Raw genomic sequence first — 19049 nt, forward strand, 5'->3', positions numbered from 1 at the left:
TCACAGTTCATTTCCACAATTCACTGCTAGCACCAATCCCTCAGGTTTCACCTATTTTCCCCATAATTCATCTGTTCCATCCTTTTTATGACTTTTCCCATGTATTTTCAAGTATTTCACATATTTTTATGAGTCTTTCTGCTCATGTGTTTACATAATTTATGTATTTTTATGCATTTTGTCTCCACGTGGATCCTTGCTCCTTCCATATGCACTAATACAGAAAGGTTTCCTTATCCCTAGCCAGAGACCAGTCCCACACACTACTTTGTTGTTGTCTAAATCAGTGAAATCCCCCAAAATGGTCTTCCCATCAAATTACCCTTCTCTCATTACAACCCCTCCTTCCACAGTAACCTCTATCTCTCTTCAAATCCAGTCAGCCCATAGCCCTCAGCAACTTAATTCTGCAAAAACATGTAATGAGCCCCAAACCTCCATGCAATATTTCCTCCCTATCTGTAAAATTCTCCAACTCTGCAATCCCAACTTCTTGGATCTGTGTCTCACAATGAAACTCTTGCCTCCAGGAACTAGAGCAGGATGCACAATGTCACCTCAAAAAACTCTCCAACCTGTTCACCTCCTACTCCCACCTTGGATTACCACTATCCTCTGTGTCTACACTAACCTCCAAACATCCCCCAAATCCCCTCATAGCTGATAAACCCTGCCTCACTGACCTACTACATTTACCACATCTCAGAAACTCCTTCCCCCTACCTTACAAAATCTAGAACTTATACAGACCCAGAACATAATCATGAACCTTTCCCCCTACAGCTTTAGTTCCACAGAAGTATCAGCTTTTTCCAAAGGCTTTACCTTTTGCCCCACTGGTCATACTAAAGACCTTCTCTCCTTCTCCCAATTGCCACAGTGAAAACCAACCCTATCAATCAGATTCAACTAAAAGCCAATGTTGCACTCTGTCTGACTCAGTTCACTCCTCCATCTAACTGTGAACCACCTTCACTGCCCAAGAATCACTCCCTGTTAACATTCCAGAATTTCTCAACCTCAGACCTTGCCCCATCATCATCCACAAAATCTCGCAACATGGAAGCTACCCTTACATCTGGAGACAGAACCACAATCCATTGCTTAAAAACTGATCCCAACATTATAATCCTACCTGCCAACAAAGGCTCCAATACTATGGTTTTGAACTGCAGGGATTACCTGGTGGGAGGACTCTGCCAGCGGTCAGATTCATCCACCTACCAACCCTGTTACAGTGACTTCATTCCAGAAATCAAACAGGATCTCTGGTCTCTCTTCAAATCCTTAGGTCCATCCCAAAAGCTCTCCTGAGTTTATCTCTCTCCTCACCCATGCCACTCCCCTCACCCCTACCTTCTACATGCTTGCTTAAGTTCATAAACCCAACCACCAAGGATGCTCCATTGTGGCCAGTTACTATGCTCTCACTGAGAGAACCTCTGCTATCGCTGGCCAACACCTTCAGCCTGTTAACCATAACCTACCCTCTTATGTAAAAGACACCAACCATTTCCTCCACTGACTCTCCAAAGTTCCTGTTCCTTTACCACATAGCCCCCTGCCCTTCACTGTTGAGGCCACCTCCCTGTACACTGACACCCCTAATGCCCATGGCCTTGCTGCTATTGAATACTACCTCTCTCCATGCCTGAGTGACTACAAACTGACAACCTCCTTCCTGCTCACCATGACCAGCTATATTCTCACTCACAACTACTTCACCGTTAAATGCATCATCTACAAACAAATCCAGGGTACAGCAATGGGCATCCACATGGGACCATCCTATGCAACATATCTGTGGACCATGTAGAGCAGAGGTAGTCAACCCAATCCTTGCTGCCCCCTAGTGGGCATTCCAGTGTTCACAGTGGCCTGTGGGCGATAGAGGTTTTATAAACATTTTGATTAAGTTTCCATAAAATTATTACTTAAAGTATTTGGTAAGTAATTATTAGTACATGCTTTAATTTGCTGTAACTCTGGTTACAAATTTTATAAAGTAAAGTTACTTACATACCTTACAGATCACCATTACTGTGGAATCACTGGGCAGTTAGGAAATTTGACTGCTAATAGAGATACAAAACTGGGCAGTAGATAAAATGGGTTGACTACCTCTAATCTATAGGATTCCTTCCTAACCTCCCAGAATCCCAAACTCCTCACATGGTTTACATTCATTGATGACACTCTATGCACATTCTCCAGAACCTCAAAAACTTCTGCCTCATTCTTCATCACCTGGTTCTCGTCAGCCCAATATTCTTGTGCTGTATTTTGCCATAGAGATGACATGGTGTTTTCTGATTTGTGGAGATTATGTTTATTGTATATTAAAATCTGATTATATGAGCAACATTTTTTCAGTGTGTGAAGTACCTAAATACCATTTAACATAACAGAACTCTTTCTCATTCATTCTGTAATGTATGTGTTTTATTTTGGAATTTCGTCACCAAACTGTGTTTGGTGAAGTAATTATAAACAGTTTAATGCATTTTCATCATATGTTGTAGCATGAATGTTCTTTGAATTTCCATTTAGCATCCATGTTCTTTAAATTTGCAGGAAGGAAATGAATGCTATAAGGATTATGCAATACATTCGAGCTGTCACTCTGTCAATGGGCATGTTTGTTACTCGACTGTCAACATTTTTCAGCATTGTAATATTTGTTATGCTTGGCGAAAATGTAACTCCTGACAAGGTTAGTGATAATACTCAGTATGTCTCCAAAGGTTTGATATTGGTCCACTCCTGTCATTTAACTATATCATTAAAAGTCTTTAAACATTTGTTATTTTTGCCAATGATAGAAGGGTTCTGATCAAAGACAGGAACTCAGCCATGTCAGACACAGCGAGTTGGAGAGGCTTGTAATTAGTCTACAACAGACAGTTTCATTCTTTAATCTTACAAAAAATTTATCGTAAACAGTACAAAAGAATAAAAACTCTTTTTTGTGTCTCTGAAAAAGATACTGTCGACCAATTAGTAGATGAAATTTAATGTATAAAATAATTGGTCCTCAAGTTGATAACAGATTGAAACAGTTATTTGATGAAAGTTAATGTGTAAAGTAATTGGTTATCAAGTTGACAATAGATTGAAATGGTGGCAGCACTCTGATAAGCTAACTAAAAAAATCAGGTTTAATCCATTATGCACTCAAACATATTTTTCATTATGTTAAATTTCAGACAAAAATGCAAGCGTATTTTGTACACTTTGATTGCTGTTTGTTGTCTCAAGAAATATTCTTTAGAAAAATACATATAAAATAATTAACATACTTGTTATGCACACGCATTCAGTAAAAATGTTACATAGAGTTTATAACTAAACATCTTGCACACACACACACACACACACACACACACACACACACACATATATATATATATTCAAAGACCTTGGACATTATTATTTGATACCAGTACTTTCATTCTTCACATTTATTTATGTAAAAATAATTTCTATGTTGACTCTGCATTTATTATTTCGATATAATCTATAATCTGCAGTTCTGGTTCAAAGCATTTTTAAATAAGTTGTCTATGTAAAGCAAAGGAATAGAAATCTCTGAAAGTTTGAACCTAGTTACAAAGTTGCTTGCAGCAGACGGTGACTTTACTGATGCAGTTTGCCTTGTCAGTTTAGTGACTAATGTCAATCAGGGTGACAGTTGAGTATTGCCTGTGTTCTGTGTGGTGATGATAAATGCACAGGTCTCATGTCAAACCCACCCTCAGAGACTGGCGGGGGAATCAGGTGATAGAACCCACTGGGCGGTCTTGCCTCTCCTCTCCATCAGATCAGACCTTGGAAGGTCTGATGTACTGACCAGCTGCTGTGTCACCCTCAGCCAGTTGGCATCACTGGATGCAGATACAGAGGGTTCTTGTGGTCATACTGCTGTCTCAGCTGTTATCAGTTTTTCTGATCAGAGCTGCTACTTCTCATTCGAATAGCTCCTCAATTGGCCTCAAAAGTGCTGAGTATGTTAAACACTAATCTCCTCCTCCTCCTACAAGGGCTGAGTGCACCCCAGTCTTGCCTTGGTGGGTGCAATTCAAAGCTTGTAACAATCGGGGCTTGCTAATGATTTGTAGTTCAGCAGTTCCAGCTATACTCTGTATATGTGTCATGTAAACATTACACTATTTCTTCTTCCATGTTTGCTGGAACCTCATTGGATATTGTTTCATTTGGAGCAGAAGCCAAACTGTATAGACTACAGTCAAGTACGATAATGAGGACATGGTTTATGCTATGCGTTATGCATGTATCGACACAGCGATAATATGGGACAACAGCTTCACCACCACAATTAACTTGGACAGCACTGGCGAGCCACCTGGTCCAACTGACCTGCAGTGATGCAAACAATTATACAGGGTGTATACGACCCGGGAAATCTGGGAAAAACCCAGGAATTTTTTCATCCGGGAGAAAACCGGGAAAAACCCGGGAATTTTTCGGAATTCCGGGAATTTTTCATTGTTTTAGCTTTCAGTTAAATTTTTGTAATCTTGACTGCAGAATTGATTCTCTAGCAAAGAATGTTACTGTACCCTGCTACTGGAGAATGATACTGCAGCAATAAAATATAAACGAGAGGGAAAAAAATAAAACTTTAGTGGCATAGGAAATGTGCAATTTATGACAACAAAACACCGTGCACGCACAAGTGTCAGCAGATAGCAAAAATATTTCAAAGGCCGTAGGGCGCAGATTAATTATTCGTAACAATAAACTGCTTGCTATGAGAATGATGTCACAACTGTTCACCTTAGCTTCGTTTGACCAGTTGCCAGCAGTCTGTTGTGCAAGCGCATTTGACTCGCGTATAAGCAGTACCTTCTCCCACTTCCCGCTATTTGAAGTTTGGCTGTAAGCTGTATCGGTAGCAGCAGCAAGCAGCCAGATGCAAACGAGAAACATTTTTATCACGCGCCCTAGCTGCCAGATTCGCGCTTGCACAGAGTTGTCTGAGTTGTATATTGGGGATGGGGCTAGTCTCCACGTGACCCGTCTTTACGTTAAGTGATTTCGCTGCTTCTCTTCGTGTACAGCTCCCACGTCAAATGAAAACAAAAACGGATTTCTGTGGCCGGGAGCTATCAAGTGAATTAAAATACATTCACATAATTACGGAGGGCAAAAATATATTATTAATTTCAGTTTTCTGATTTTATTTTATTTCCAAGTTAGTAGCAGTCAAGCATTAATCGCCTTGCAGAAGAATGACGTTATTTTTGCAAGTTCGTTAAAGAAATTCCGCTGAGGCAATAATTTTATTTGAAACGAAGTGTTTCATTCTACAGTATTGGCTAGTTCCAACTGTTCGCTGAATTTCAAGTGCACGTCATCATCTTCTGCCGTGTATCGCATTATGCCATAATAAAGAACCAATTGATTCCCGGTGGGGTCAGGGATTTTCTCTGCCTCGTGATGACTGGGTGTTGTGTGATGTCCTTAGGTTAGTTAGGTTTAAGTAGTTCTAAGTTCTAGGGGACTGATGACCATAGATGTTAAGTCCCATAGTGCTCAGAGCCATTTGAACCATTTTTTTAAAGAACCAAACATGAGATTGTAGAGTACTGGTACTCCAAGAAAATTTAAATCCCACAAAAAAGCCAATTTGCATTTCAAGCCGAATTATGCATTTTAGTATGGTTTACGAAATTTCGATGATCTTTGGAGTATCCTCTGATGCCCTGTTTCTTTTATGGTGTAATGTAAGCTCTCTTAGTGCTTTATACACACGAACGTGCGGGCTTCCTACACCACTGCAGTTGCACACCCACAATAATGAGTTTTCTGGCGCTCTCTGGCAACTGGTAAATCGAACCTAGTTCTAACAGTATTGCGAACGGTGGTTAGAAAAGTGTTACTTTCTAAGTAAAATTCTTTTTACGCAAGATGAATTATGTTACGTGCAAGAAAGTGGGATGGTAAATCACAGAGCGTTTGAAACTGAACAGTTTGAGGACCAGCCACTTACAAGAATTTTGAGCCAAGGCATTTATGTCATAATTTTAAATTTACTGGCACATTTGTGTGATGTATCTTAAAGTGTAACACACGCAAAAAAGGTCAATATTACATGTGAAAGCTTAGCTTCTATTGTAGCGTGTTAATCTTAGAGACCAATATTATATGTGAAAGTTTAGCTTTTCTTGTAGATATACAGTACTGTGTACATTAATGTGTGTACATTAAACCGTTAACTTTTCCTCTTGTGTGTTCGCGCTATGTAACCAGTGATCTTGCTATTGGCTGACTATAACACGTGTCCTATGCTCTGAATAGCTGCTGTCATCGGCTGGTGAGATCTCGTGGCTTGAAATATGACTCGCTTACAAAAGGACATTGCAACCTCGGTTGCAATGTTCCGGAAACTAACGCGCTGTGTTTGGTGCAATTCGAATTTATATTTTCGTAATGCGAAAATAAGCAGCGTATATGTTGCTGCAAATGAAAGGTCTTTCCAAAACTTCTTTCCTTTTTTTTTTTATTAAAAGTCTCTCCAAAACTTCTCTGCTTCGTCTTTTCTTTTTTTTTCGGGAAGTTGTACACGATTATATAAAACGTTAACCATTCAAAGGATTGATAAGTTTTACAGTTCTGAGGGAAAATCTACGGAAAACCTACTGTCACTTAGCACAGAAAAATATTTTCGTCTGGGAAAAAGCATATTTTTTAAACGGGATATCCGGGAGAAATCCGGGAATAATCTGGGAATTTTTTTTCCTTGTCCCCGTATACACCCTGTTATAGTAAACATGTAAAAAGAGATAGGCAGAGAACAATACAGCCTTGAATGTCATTTAATTTTTGAACAGAAGGAAATAATGGTAAATCTCAGGCAATACACTTGTTAGGTGACCTGATGGAAAACATAACATGCTCTTAATCTTAGCTAACATAATACTGTAATTAAAAACAAGGGTGATGAAAATTGCTAACTTCAACAAGAGTAATTTTTCTGCATGAGCTATGTGTGGTGTAAAAGCACACAGCTGGGATTTCACCGCATAGTTAAATATTGAAGCCACCGAAGATATTACAGTCAGTCATCTGGTAACCTTTGAACTCCTTCCATATTGAACTCTCAGGAATACTGTACGTTTCAGTACTTCTGTGTTCATCACAAAGCTTCATGCATTAGTTCCAGTACATTTGGCAGCTTAATGTCCTTTTATTTCTTGCACAAATCTCTTAGCTTGTCTCCAGATCAATTCTTTAGGATTCAGATTGCAGTGTTAGGGTGAGAACTGTAAAAATGGAGCACGTACAGTGTGCTCAACACCATGAAAATTATTTTTTTCCACATTTCTATGACGCTTATCACTCTGCCTTGGGTGAGATCACATCTACCCTACAAAACTATGGAAATATTCAAACAAAGAGTATTTTTTTCATTTTTTCTCCAAAAAGTTTAATTGTGTAATGTTTTCTTAACTTCAAAATCTTTAACAATCTGTTATAAAATATCAATAATTAAGAATGTGTAATTGCAATGACAGCCAGAATTTTGCATGCGATATGCAATTAGAAACTAGAAGACATGCATTTTGCTTGAAACTATGATGGTTAAGTATGAGTTAATTAGCATATATCTGATATATTTCATGCTTAAAAGATTTAGATATTCAAAGAGAACAAAAAACATAGTAGATCTCAATGAGATTCGTACCACCACCCACTGACCAACAGGGTTATCAATCTTCGACGCTACTGATTATGCCACACATGGGATACTGTTGTGTCTAGACAAGGCAGCCAAGACACAATGAGAGGAAGGATATGTAATGAATGCTATAAAGAAAAGTACGTAGCTTCTGGAGTACTTAACTTTAATCCATCCTTTTGGTACATCTGGAGATTGTGACGATACAAGTGAGACTCTTTAGATACATGCAATGTTACTAATGGCGCCTTGCTAGGTCATAGCCATTGACTTAGCTGAAGGCTATTCTAACTATTGGCTCGGCAAGGGAGCGAGGCTTCATCAGTATAGTCACTAGCTACGTCGCCCGTACAACTGGGGCGAGTCTATTCCGTATCTCGAGACCTGCCTTGTGGTGGCGCTCGGTCTGCAATCACACAGTGGCGACACGCGGATCCGACATGTACTAATGGACCGCGGCCGATTTAAAGCTACCACCTAGCAAGTGTGGTGTCTGGCGGTGACACCACATTGCTCCCCCGCAAATCGGCGAACGGTCGTGTTATAAGGCTTACGCCCGCCATGGGGAGGACCCCATGTTGATGTATGTGATGAGCTGGGGAGCCTAACAACAGGCAAGGCTGTGTCACCCGCACCCGGCCATTCGGTCCGAGGGGATCAAGGAAACGCCTGAAAACCTAGTCCAGGGTGCACGTCAACATGCGGTGCATGCGCCCGTAAAGAGACAGGAGGGGCCGAAGGGTTGACCGCCATTGCGTCGGGGTATCCGACGCGCGATTACGTCATGTGGTCCGGAGCGGGCAAGAGTTCCACGGCAGAGGACAGCTGGTCACGGGAAGCAATCGGCAGCGCATGACCCAGGGAGGCGCTTGGCGGCTGCAGCGAAGCGTCCACTGCGGGCGGCACTGGCGGGAGAACAGGCGGCGGCGGCGGCGGCAGCGGCGGCGGCGGTGGCGGTGGCGACGGTGACGCGTCGCCATGGGGCAAAATGGAAGGCAGCGTCGGTAACACCTGGTGATGAGGCGAGCCAGTAGATGGGTCCCCAGGGCGCTGACCGGCAGAACCCGTGCGACGACAGAGGCGCAGCTGATTGAGATGCCGACGCACCTCACCAGAGGCCCCCAAAACCAAATACATCGCGTGGCCGAGGCAGCGAAGAATGCGCTCTGCGAGCCAACGCTGTGAACCGCGAAAGTTGCCATAGAATACAACGTCGCCTGGAGCAAAAGCAGGAGTCTGCCGCTGCACAGGAACCTGATGCGGTGGGTGCAGCAAAGACATCAAGGTTCGATGAGGATGACCGTGGAGCAACTCAGCCGGCGAGCGACCATCTCGTGGCTGAGAGCGATACGATGACAAAAAGAGCAACAACGCGTCCTCCCGAGAATGCGACTCTTTCAACTTCAACATCTGTGACATGAAAGTCTAGACCAATTGTTCAGCGGCACCGTTTGACTGAGGCGAAAACGGCGCGGATGTCAGATGTTGAATACCATTGGCCTGGCAGAATGACTGAAATTCTGCGGACATGAATTGTGGGCCATTGTCGGAAACAATAGTCTGCAGAAGACCTTCAATGCAAAAGATAGCAGTCAACGCTTGGATGGTGGCAGAGGACGTCGTGGAAGACATCCGGACAACAAAAGGAAAATTACTGAAGGCATCTATCAGAACCAACCATCGAGCATTCCAGAATGGACCAGCAAAATCGATGTGCAAGCGTTGCCAAGGGGAAGTGGCTTTTGGCCATGCAAAGACTTTCCGCGGCGGTGCGGATTGTTGTTCGGCACACGCCATGCAAGAAGAACACATATTCGTAATCGCAGCATCGATTCCGAACCAAGTACAGTGCTGACGAGCAAGTTGTTTCGTTTGCACGATACCCCAATGTCCTTGGTGAAGAAGCCGTAAAACAGAGGACTGTAACGAACGTGGGACCACGACTCTGGACTGATCATTATCAGAACGCAACAACAAAACACCACGTCATACAAAAAGTCTCTCCTTATGAGCAAAAAATCGGCGAACCAACGGATCCACGATCTGAGACTTTGACAAAGGCCATTTCGTAGCAACAAAACGCAAAACGCTAGCAAGGACCGGGTCAGCAGCTGTGGCTGTAGCTACACGACGAAAATCAATCGGAAACGATTCGACCACGTCATCAGTTGCCGCATCAATGAACATGCAAGCAAGTTCGGAAGAATCGAATGCTCTATCTTCAGCAACAGGCAAACGGGACAACGCATCGGCGTTTCCGTGCTTAGCAGTGGACCGATACAAGATATCGTAGCGGTACTGTGAGAGGAAAATAGACCAGCGAATAAATTTCTGCGCTGTACGCGGAGGTACAGGCTTGTTCAGATGAAAAAGCGACGTCAAAGGTTTGTGGTCTGTGATGATGGTAAAGTGACGACCATACAAGAAATCATGGAACTTAGTAACACCAAACACGAGAGCCAAAGCTTCTTTCTCGATTTGTGAATAATTTCTTTGCGCAGACGAGAGCAATTTTGACGCAAAGGCAATAGGGCGATCATGCGATCCATCTTTGTGCGCAAGCACAGCACCGATCCCGAAATCCGATGCATCTACCATCAACAAAAGGGGTTTCTGGCGATCGAATGGTGTAAGGCAAGTATTTGAAAGCAACGCCGATTTCAACTGGTGAAAGGCGCGTTCGCATTCCTTCGTCCAGACGAACGGAACACCTTTACGGCGTAAGCGATGAAGCGGAGCTGAAATGGAAGAGGCATTGCGCAGAAAGCGATGATAATAGGGGCAGATGCACACCCGAATGGCAGTCTTTTGAATCGGTACAAACCAAGATGCGTGTTAACCACCAAGACGCGCTGGGATTCGGCGTCCACTGGGATTTGCAAGTACGCATCTGCTAGGTCCAACTTCGAAAAGTATTTACCCGGGCACAGTTTATCAAAAAGATCTTCTGGGCGGGGTAAGGGAAAAGTTGCAATCACGAGTTGTGGATTCACTGTTGCCTTGAAGTCCACACAAAGTCTCAATTTTCCGGAAGGTTTCGGCAAAATTACTAAGGGTGAGGCCCAGAGAGAAGCTTGCACACGTTCAATTACACCTTGTGATTCTAAATCGTGTAATGTTCTTGTGACCTCATCACGCAATGCGTGAGGAACATTGCGCGCTCTGAAAAATTTCGGTTGCGCGTTGACTTTCAGTTCCAAATGTGCTTCATAGTTTTTAGCGCAACCTAAGCCCTGCAAAAATGTCTGCAAATTCTTCACACAGACGAGAAACACTGTCTGAAGGCACAGTCTGATTCACTGATAGGACCTGATTTACTATAGACATGTTAAACAATTGAAATAAATCTAAACCAAACAAGTTCACTGCAGAAGAAGAACGAAGAACGTAAAATGACACAAGTTTTGTTTGTCCCTTGTATGTTGCAAGAAGAGTGCACTGTCCTAACACAGGGATATTCTGACCTGAATAACTATTTAACTGAACATTTGCGGCACGCAACGGAGGTTTGCCCAGTTGTTTGTACGTGTCGTGATTGATCAATGAAACTGCAGCCCCGGTATCGAGCTGGAATGGTATGACCTTGCCATTAAAGTCCAAATCTACAAAAAGTTTATTGTCCTGCTGATGACAAGAGCGACCGTCTCGTGCAATTTGAACTGATACAGGTACAGCATCACTTGCTAATTGACGTGATTTCCGGTGACGTCGACGCACACTTTGTGTGGGACGAACACAGTCACTGTTAGAGAAAGTGGGACTGGAGGGAGTGGAATTAACTACATGATAGTCCATGGGCGAAGGTTCACGAGCCTGAGTATTCTTGGTTCGATTCCGGCGCGAAGCAAAGGGCCTGGAATGGTTGTGATTGTCTGATCTGAGCCTTTTCTGGCAAACACTTTGAGCATGTCCTTTCTTATTACAGAAAAAGCAAATAGCTTGGCGTGACGGGCTATTTTCACGCGAATGTCTAGTAGCACACCGCGGGCATGATTTCACTGCATTTGTGTGCTGTCGCGGCACACCTGGTTTAGAGCGTGGTGGCAGCTGCGCGGACGTGTGCGAGGGCAGTTTACCGGGCCGTGCAGTGAGCCCGGCGGGCCGGTTAATGTGACACACTGCCGGGGAAGTTTCAAAAGATTCCTGTGCAAAGTCAAGCGTGTCTTGTCTATCCAATGTGTCTATCACTTGTTGAAGGGAGGGATTAACTAGTTTCAAAATCTGTTCCCGTATGCGAACATCAGAAACGTTCTGTGCTATTGCATCATGTACCATAGTATCTGAATAAGGGAGTCCACATTCACACTCAAAAGCACAATCCCTTGTAAGGCCTTGCAATGTTGCAACCCACTCCCTATTAGTTTGACCGGCCGTACGTTTCGTACGAAAGAAAGTATACCTTTTTGCAACTACATTAACTGTTTCCTTGAAATAGGCATCTAAAACAGACAAAAGTTCTTCGTAGGACAGAGTTGCTACGTCACGCCGGGGAAATAATTTCACTATCACACGGTACGTTTGCACCCCTACACACACCAATACATGAGGCTGCCGCTCGTTACCTTGAATTCTGTAGGCGGCGAGATGAAATCCAAACTGGCGTGACCGCTCCGTCCATGTTTCCTGAGCTGGGTCAAACGGCCTAAAAGGCGGTGCAACTGCGAGTTGTGGCTGCGGTAGCGGTGGAGCGGCGGCTGCCGCATTGTTTTGCAGTGCACGTTGACCCTGGATGAGCTGTCCAAGGGCATCCAATAACGCCTGCGTCTGCTGATTCTGCAAATGATAAAATTCGGACAGTACATCTGGCAAAGCCATGACACAAGTAAATGTAAGCAATTAGAAAGAACAAGACCCTTATCCCATCCTCGTCATCAAAAGACAGCCTAGACACAATGAGAGGCAGCCGAAAGGCACGCGCTAAGTTAAAGCTGGATGGCGTGAGGTCTGAAACAGGATACGTAATGAATGCTATAAAGAAAAGTACGTAGCTTCTGGAATACTTAACTTTAATCCATCCTTTTGGTACATCTGGAGATTGTGGCAATACAAGTGAGACTCTCTAGATACATGCAATGTTACTAATGGCGCCTTGCTAGGTCGTAGCCATTGACTTAGCTGAAGGCTATTCTAACTATTGGCTCGGCAAGGGAGCGAGGCTTCATCAGTATAGTCGCTAGCTACGTCGTCCGTACAACTGGGGCGAGTCTATTCCGTATCTTGAGACCTGCCTTGTGGTGGCGCTCGGTCTGCGATCACACAGTGTCGGCATGCGGGTCCGACATGTACTAATGGACCACGACCGATTTAAAGCTACCACCTAGCAAGTGTGGTGTCTGGCGGTGACACCACACATACTGTTTCCCAAAAAATGTCAAAGCTGATTTTTGTCTGTAATCTTCTGAAAAACATTAAGAGCAACTTGTTTCTTCCCATTTACTGTGTTCCACACACATTCCACTATGAAACAGGAAGCAGTGTCATCCATTTTTGCAGTACATATGGGCAGATGGCATAGATTTAAGTGTCAGGAAGTCGTTTCTGAAAGTATTTGTATGGAGTGTAGCCATGTATGGAAGTGAAACATGGACGATAACTAGTTTGGACAAGAAGAGAATAGAAGCCTTCGAAATGTGGTGCTACAGAAGAATGCTGAAGATAAGGTGGGTAGATCACGTAACTAATGAGGAGGTATTGAATAGGATTGGGGAGAAGAGAAGTTTGTGGCACAGTTTGACTAGAAGATGGGATCGGTTGGTAGGACATGTTTTGAGGCATCAAGGGCTCACAAATTTAGCATTGGAGGGCAGCATGGAGGGTAAAAATCGTAGAGGGAGACCAAGAGATGAATACACTAAGCAGATTCAGAAGGATGTAGGTTGCAGTAGGTACTGGGAGATGAAGAAGCTTGCACAGGATAGAGTAGCATGGAGAGCTGCATCAAACCAGTCTCAGGACTGAAGACCACAACAACAACAATGGGCAGCAAATCAATCAGAGCACAATTTCCACTTGCAGAGACTGTGACTGTACAGGATTTTTCAAGAAAAAATTACATTGCTACAATATGATTAAGGAAAACATTGATGGCTGTTAGTACATCCAAATGTCTTAAAGTTTCATTTACAGTGGCATAGTAATAAGATAACTAATACATAGGTTGGACCTACTTCCAAGAGCAGAACAACACCAGTGTATGAGAGCTGTGGCTGCTGACCAATCATTGCATTTGTGTATGTTTACGTCAGGTTTATTACTAAGACCTCTTCGGACAGAGTTTAACTTTAGACAGAGTATAGTTGGTGATGCTGCTTGATGAGTTGGAGGAGTTTAGTTGTACATTTTATCTACGGCTGGTGCCCTGGACAAAGTTACCATGCTGCAGGAATGAAGCTGAGCTGGGAACCTTTATACTCCATGCAATCGTGTTTGTTGTGACAGGCTCCTGTGTTATTCTGAACTATGCACTTTGTGTTACACTACATAGCTACATCATCAGCCATTGATGACAGAATACTATATTGCCATATGCTGTGCTGCATTATTCAGGCCTAGCTGCAGAATTCTGTAAGTGTCAGACCCACAAACACTTGTCTGGTTGTTATGGGCTGCCTGAAGCTCCGTCTTCGACACTCCTCCTTTCCTTCAGTCCTCTGAATTCTACACTTCTGCTGAACCTGTGAACTATTAAAATCACTATTTACCTTTTATGCACTGTGTGTTCTTCTTCCTTACACCACTATTTATACTTTACACACTGTCTGTCCTTTTACCTACACATTCCATTACACACCATATGGTGACAGGTACAAGCAGAATGCTCCATAACTTTGGTTAAATTATGTGGTTGATCCATTCAGTTGGTAGGTAATAAACTGGGAAATATGGTGAGCAGATGGCTCTTTGCTGATGGTGTGCTGATGACTGTGTGCTGATACCTTCTCCAATACTACTGAATGTGGTGGAACAATATTGCCCACCTTGTGCTGCTAGTAGCTTGTTGAGAGAACTATGTGTGGCAGGATCAGTGGTAGCATTCATATAGATTAGGTACTTTGCTGGCAAGATTTCAGAAGTATTATTGGATAGATACAACAGAAGACACATTGGGTTTAGAGTTGTAGACCTTGTCATTGTAATTGGTAGCAGAAAAGTCTGTCCTGATATGTCACACAGTGATCCATTTGGCAGTATCACTCTGTTCCATAATTTCCATCATGTGTTGCAAAGATATGCTTGGGCACGTGTCCATTTCTCTCTACCAAGGAATAGTTCCATTTTGCATATGCCCATGATAGTCTGGTCCACTGTGGAGGAGTATATCACAGTCTGCACTCTCTGGTATTGGCCCAGCTCATCTGCTGCCATGAGTGCATGGGGCTTCCTATCTGGCATAACTAACAGAATCTTGTTTGTTTTCAGATGTACAAATTTCCATAAAGTTTCACACTTCAGTTCATACAACTGTATCACACAGCATTCATATCTGCTGTTGGTGCTTGCTGCAGGTAATCGTGTTAGTACATGGAGCCAGATGTGGGCAGTGATAACCTCCACTGTTGCAAGGTGATTGTGCAATAACATTATATTTCCTTCTGGAAGCTCAGATAGTTCCAGCAGAGTTTGTACCTTGGTCTTTGCCTGGCATAGCCCTGCCAGAAACTTTCCCGAAGTTAGTTGCCACTGCACTGCATTGCACAAGGCTCTCTGTAGTTGCACTGATTCTGTTTGAGTGCTGTTGCCTATACTGTCAGCAATGGCATGCAAAAGTCATGCCACAACCATTCGTGTGTTAAAGGTCTAGTTTTGCTTGTGCAATACCCGAATCCTAATTCACCATATCAGCAGTCCCTTAACACATCTGTTCAGATCCACAGTTAGCCATAATAAGAATATAATTCTGTTCATGACTCCCTGTTTCAGTAAGAAGATGGGAGCAGGAGGAAATGTCCATTGTGAGAGGGGAGGAAGAAAAGGACAGAGGGAGATTTGGGGGGGGGGGGGGGAATATGTCAGATGGAAGGGGTAGAATGAGATGGAAAGAAATAAGGACAGTAAGACATGAACAGCGGAACAGAGAGAGAGAGGAGAAGATGAATACAGAAAAGTGGAATGTACAGTGAGAGAAGAGGAGGAGATGTAACACAGGGGGAGTGAGGAGTTGTACAGAGAGGATGAGAAGGAGATGGTCAGAGAGAGGGTTTGGAGGATGTAAACAGAGAGAGGGGGAGGGAAATATGGTCAGAGGGAAGGGCCAGAGGATATGGACAAGAGAGGGAGGAAGAAGAAATAGAGAAATAGGGAGAGTGTGGTGGAAGAGATGAAAAGATGAGATGGACAGAGAGACAGAGGAGGAAAAGGTGGAGATGTGTGCAATATATATTTTGTAGGATGTCTACAGGCTAAGAAAGTAATGAAAATGGATTGGTAGTCATGAAAGTAATGAAAAAGTAATGAAGCTGAGTGGGCAGCCATGAATTTTGTTTTGTATGTCAGTGAGGTGCAGGTTAGAGCCACCACCAAAATTATTGTATCCAGCTGTTTATTTAATAAAAAATTATATGTAAAGACTCACCAGAAGTCTTAAGACTTTGTTATATATAGGGGACATAATTGCCCATCTGTGCAAGCCATGTTAGCAAAGCTGTTTTAGTGCAGTTTGCAACCTTGAGAGGCAAGTGTGAATGGAGAAATTTGTTGGTGTGGCTTTGTTGAGGTATATATGTTGTATACACGTAATGGAAATGATGTAAAATTGTAGCTCTGCCCTTGATGGTGCTGCCATCTTATGTGTTGTTCGGGGATTATCAGTTAGAACAGCTGTTTCCTTAATTCTATCAACTCCCACTTCTGTTTAAATCTCTTTAATCCCTATATTTTTTGGAAAGACATTTCCTTAAAGATTTTTAATAGTTGATATAAAACTATTGTAATTTTAATCTCATTTTAAAGGTGTTAAGGGTGATCGGAGTAAAATAAATTTATCACTAGCCAAAACATTTCCCACGCCATATTAGTGCCATTCGTGGACTATAACTTTGCATCTGTTGAGCATTTTGTGCAAATGTGACTGAGATTAGCACCAGTGGTGTTTCATGCATACAAACACATGAAAGAGGAAAGAGACATTCAGCATTGGTTCATTCATTAGTTTCAAGGCAATGAAATAAGTTGTCTTATGGTGTAGTAAAAACAATGCCAGCTCAGTCACAAGTTTATTCTAAACAGAATTTGAATGGCAGTAACAAATTACCAGCACTTGCTCCTGCTAGAACTTCAGCTGAAGAAAGTTTCAAAACAAAGTCATTGAAGCATTTCTAGTTACTGGTGAGAATGTAATATCTGAAATTATATGGGCTATGAATAAAGTTACATTTCATTCTTCAGTAAGAAGTTCTGGAAACACAACAGACTTATTCAAAATTATGTTTCCTAATAGCATGATTGCCAGAAAATTTGCTTACTTAAGGATAAGTTGTCATATAGAATTACTTATGGACTTTGCCTTCATTCCCAGAATCTCATAGCTAACAAAGTTAGGAAAGTTGAATTGTTTTGTATGTAATGTGATGAGAGTTTAATCAAAGTTGTCCAAAAGGTACAGATGGATTTGGTGCTTCATTTCTGGGATCAACAGAACCAGCCAGAACCTACAAGATATTTAATGTATATCTTTTTGAATTCTGCTACATCTTCTGATTTACAGTCAAGTATTGGAATGGTATGAATTTGCCGCCTAAGAATATAATTCAAATTTCGATGGATGCACCAAATGCAAACTTGAAGATGTTGCATGATTTACAAGCATTTCTTATCAATGAAGAAGATAATCAGCCACAAATGCTTAATTATGGCATTTGCTTACTTTGTTCAAGTAGTGAATGGTTGGAATGTTCGTGAGTTTCTTTGGATGATATGGTACTTTATGAAGGATTTTCCTTCACGGAGGGCAACTGTCTCAAATATCACTCGGCTTTTCATGTTTCCTCTCAGATTTTGTTCTTTAAGATGGGTTGGAAATATTGAAGTCATGAAGAGAGTACTAGAACTTATTTCATGTTTGAGGAAAGATGTTGCTGAAGTACATAAAAGACAACCTGAAAGTAGAAACTTTGAAAAAATTAAACATCACTTAGAAGGTCTAAACCAGAGGCTCAGATGACTCTGTGACACTATCGGATGCAAATTTCTCGACCTCTGCTATTGGATGCAGAATTGTAGGTTTCCCCTTAATAGGTCAGGTGTGGACTACATGCAGGAAGTGGCTACTAGGGTAGTGGAGTACATGTGGCATGCACATGAGGTTTTTTAAGTTATATAACCCCTCCCATGGGATCAAAGTTGATTTGCCTGTTAAATCATCCACAGTGGCCTCAGAGAATCTTGGTCCTCATAGATCAGAGATAGAAAAGACTAATATGATTTTAGTAAACTGCAGGAGCATCCAAGTAAAGGTCCCAGAATTAGTTTTGCTTAATGAAGATTATAATGCACGGATAGTATTGGGAACAGAAAGCTGGTTGAAACCAGACGTTAATGACAAAGAAATCCTAAGTTCAGATTGGAATATTTATCATAAGGATAGGTTAGTCACCAATGGTGGTGGAGTGTTTATCCCAGTAAAAAATTCCATAAATTCTAGCAAGGTTATCATGGATTCCGAATGTGAATTAACCTGTCTGAAACTGAGTATCAAAGAATCATCAAAAATGGTGATTGGATGCTTTTATAGACCACCTGGGTCACGATCTGTAATTGTAGAATGCTTCAGGCAGAGCTTGCAGAATATCGCTAGTAATTTCCCTGATCACGCCATTGTAATAAGGGGTGACTTCAACTTGCCAGGTATAGATTGGGAGTGTTATGCCATTAAAACTGGTGCCAGAGACAGGGATTTGTGTGGCATTGTTTTGGATGTCTTGTCCGAAAATTACCTTGAGCGAACAGTTAGAGAACCAACTTCTGAGCATAATGTCTTAGACTTCCTGGCAACAAGCAGACCTGATCTTATCGAATCAGTTAACATAGAGGAAGTTATCAGTGATCATAAGGCTGTGACAGCATCTATGACGATGGGTCCTACAAGGAGTGTTAAGAAAGGTAGGAAGATATATTTGCTCAGCAAGGGTGACAGGATACAAATTTCGGAATATCTCAGTAGTCAGCATCAAATATTTGATGATGATGACAAAGATGTGGAGAACAAATGGAAAAACTTCGAAGGCATCGTTCCATATACCCTAGACAAGTATGTTCCGAGTAAGATTTAAAGGGATGGGAAAGATCTGACATGGTTTAATAGCAGTGTTAGAAAAGCACTACATAAACAAAGAGCAGTTCATCTCAGATT

At 42.2% G+C, this 19049-nt stretch overlaps 1 protein-coding gene across 4 annotated transcripts in view; it reads left to right on the forward strand.

The window, feature by feature from the left end:
• LOC124593680 (ATP-binding cassette sub-family C member 4-like) overlaps positions 1-19049 on the forward strand; it is a 473970-nt gene that overhangs the window by 189470 nt on the left and 265451 nt on the right. For all 4 annotated transcript variants that reach the window (XM_047131977.1, XM_047131979.1, XM_047131978.1 and 1 more), the window contains one exon: positions 2575-2713. In XM_047131977.1, coding sequence (XP_046987933.1) covers positions 2575-2713 — 139 coding nt within the window. The remainder of the gene's footprint in view (positions 1-2574; positions 2714-19049) is intronic.

The sequence above is a fragment of the Schistocerca americana genome, chromosome 2 (assembly GCF_021461395.2).
Source record: "Schistocerca americana isolate TAMUIC-IGC-003095 chromosome 2, iqSchAmer2.1, whole genome shotgun sequence".
In the NCBI taxonomy this organism is placed as follows: Eukaryota; Metazoa; Arthropoda; class Insecta; order Orthoptera; family Acrididae; genus Schistocerca; species Schistocerca americana.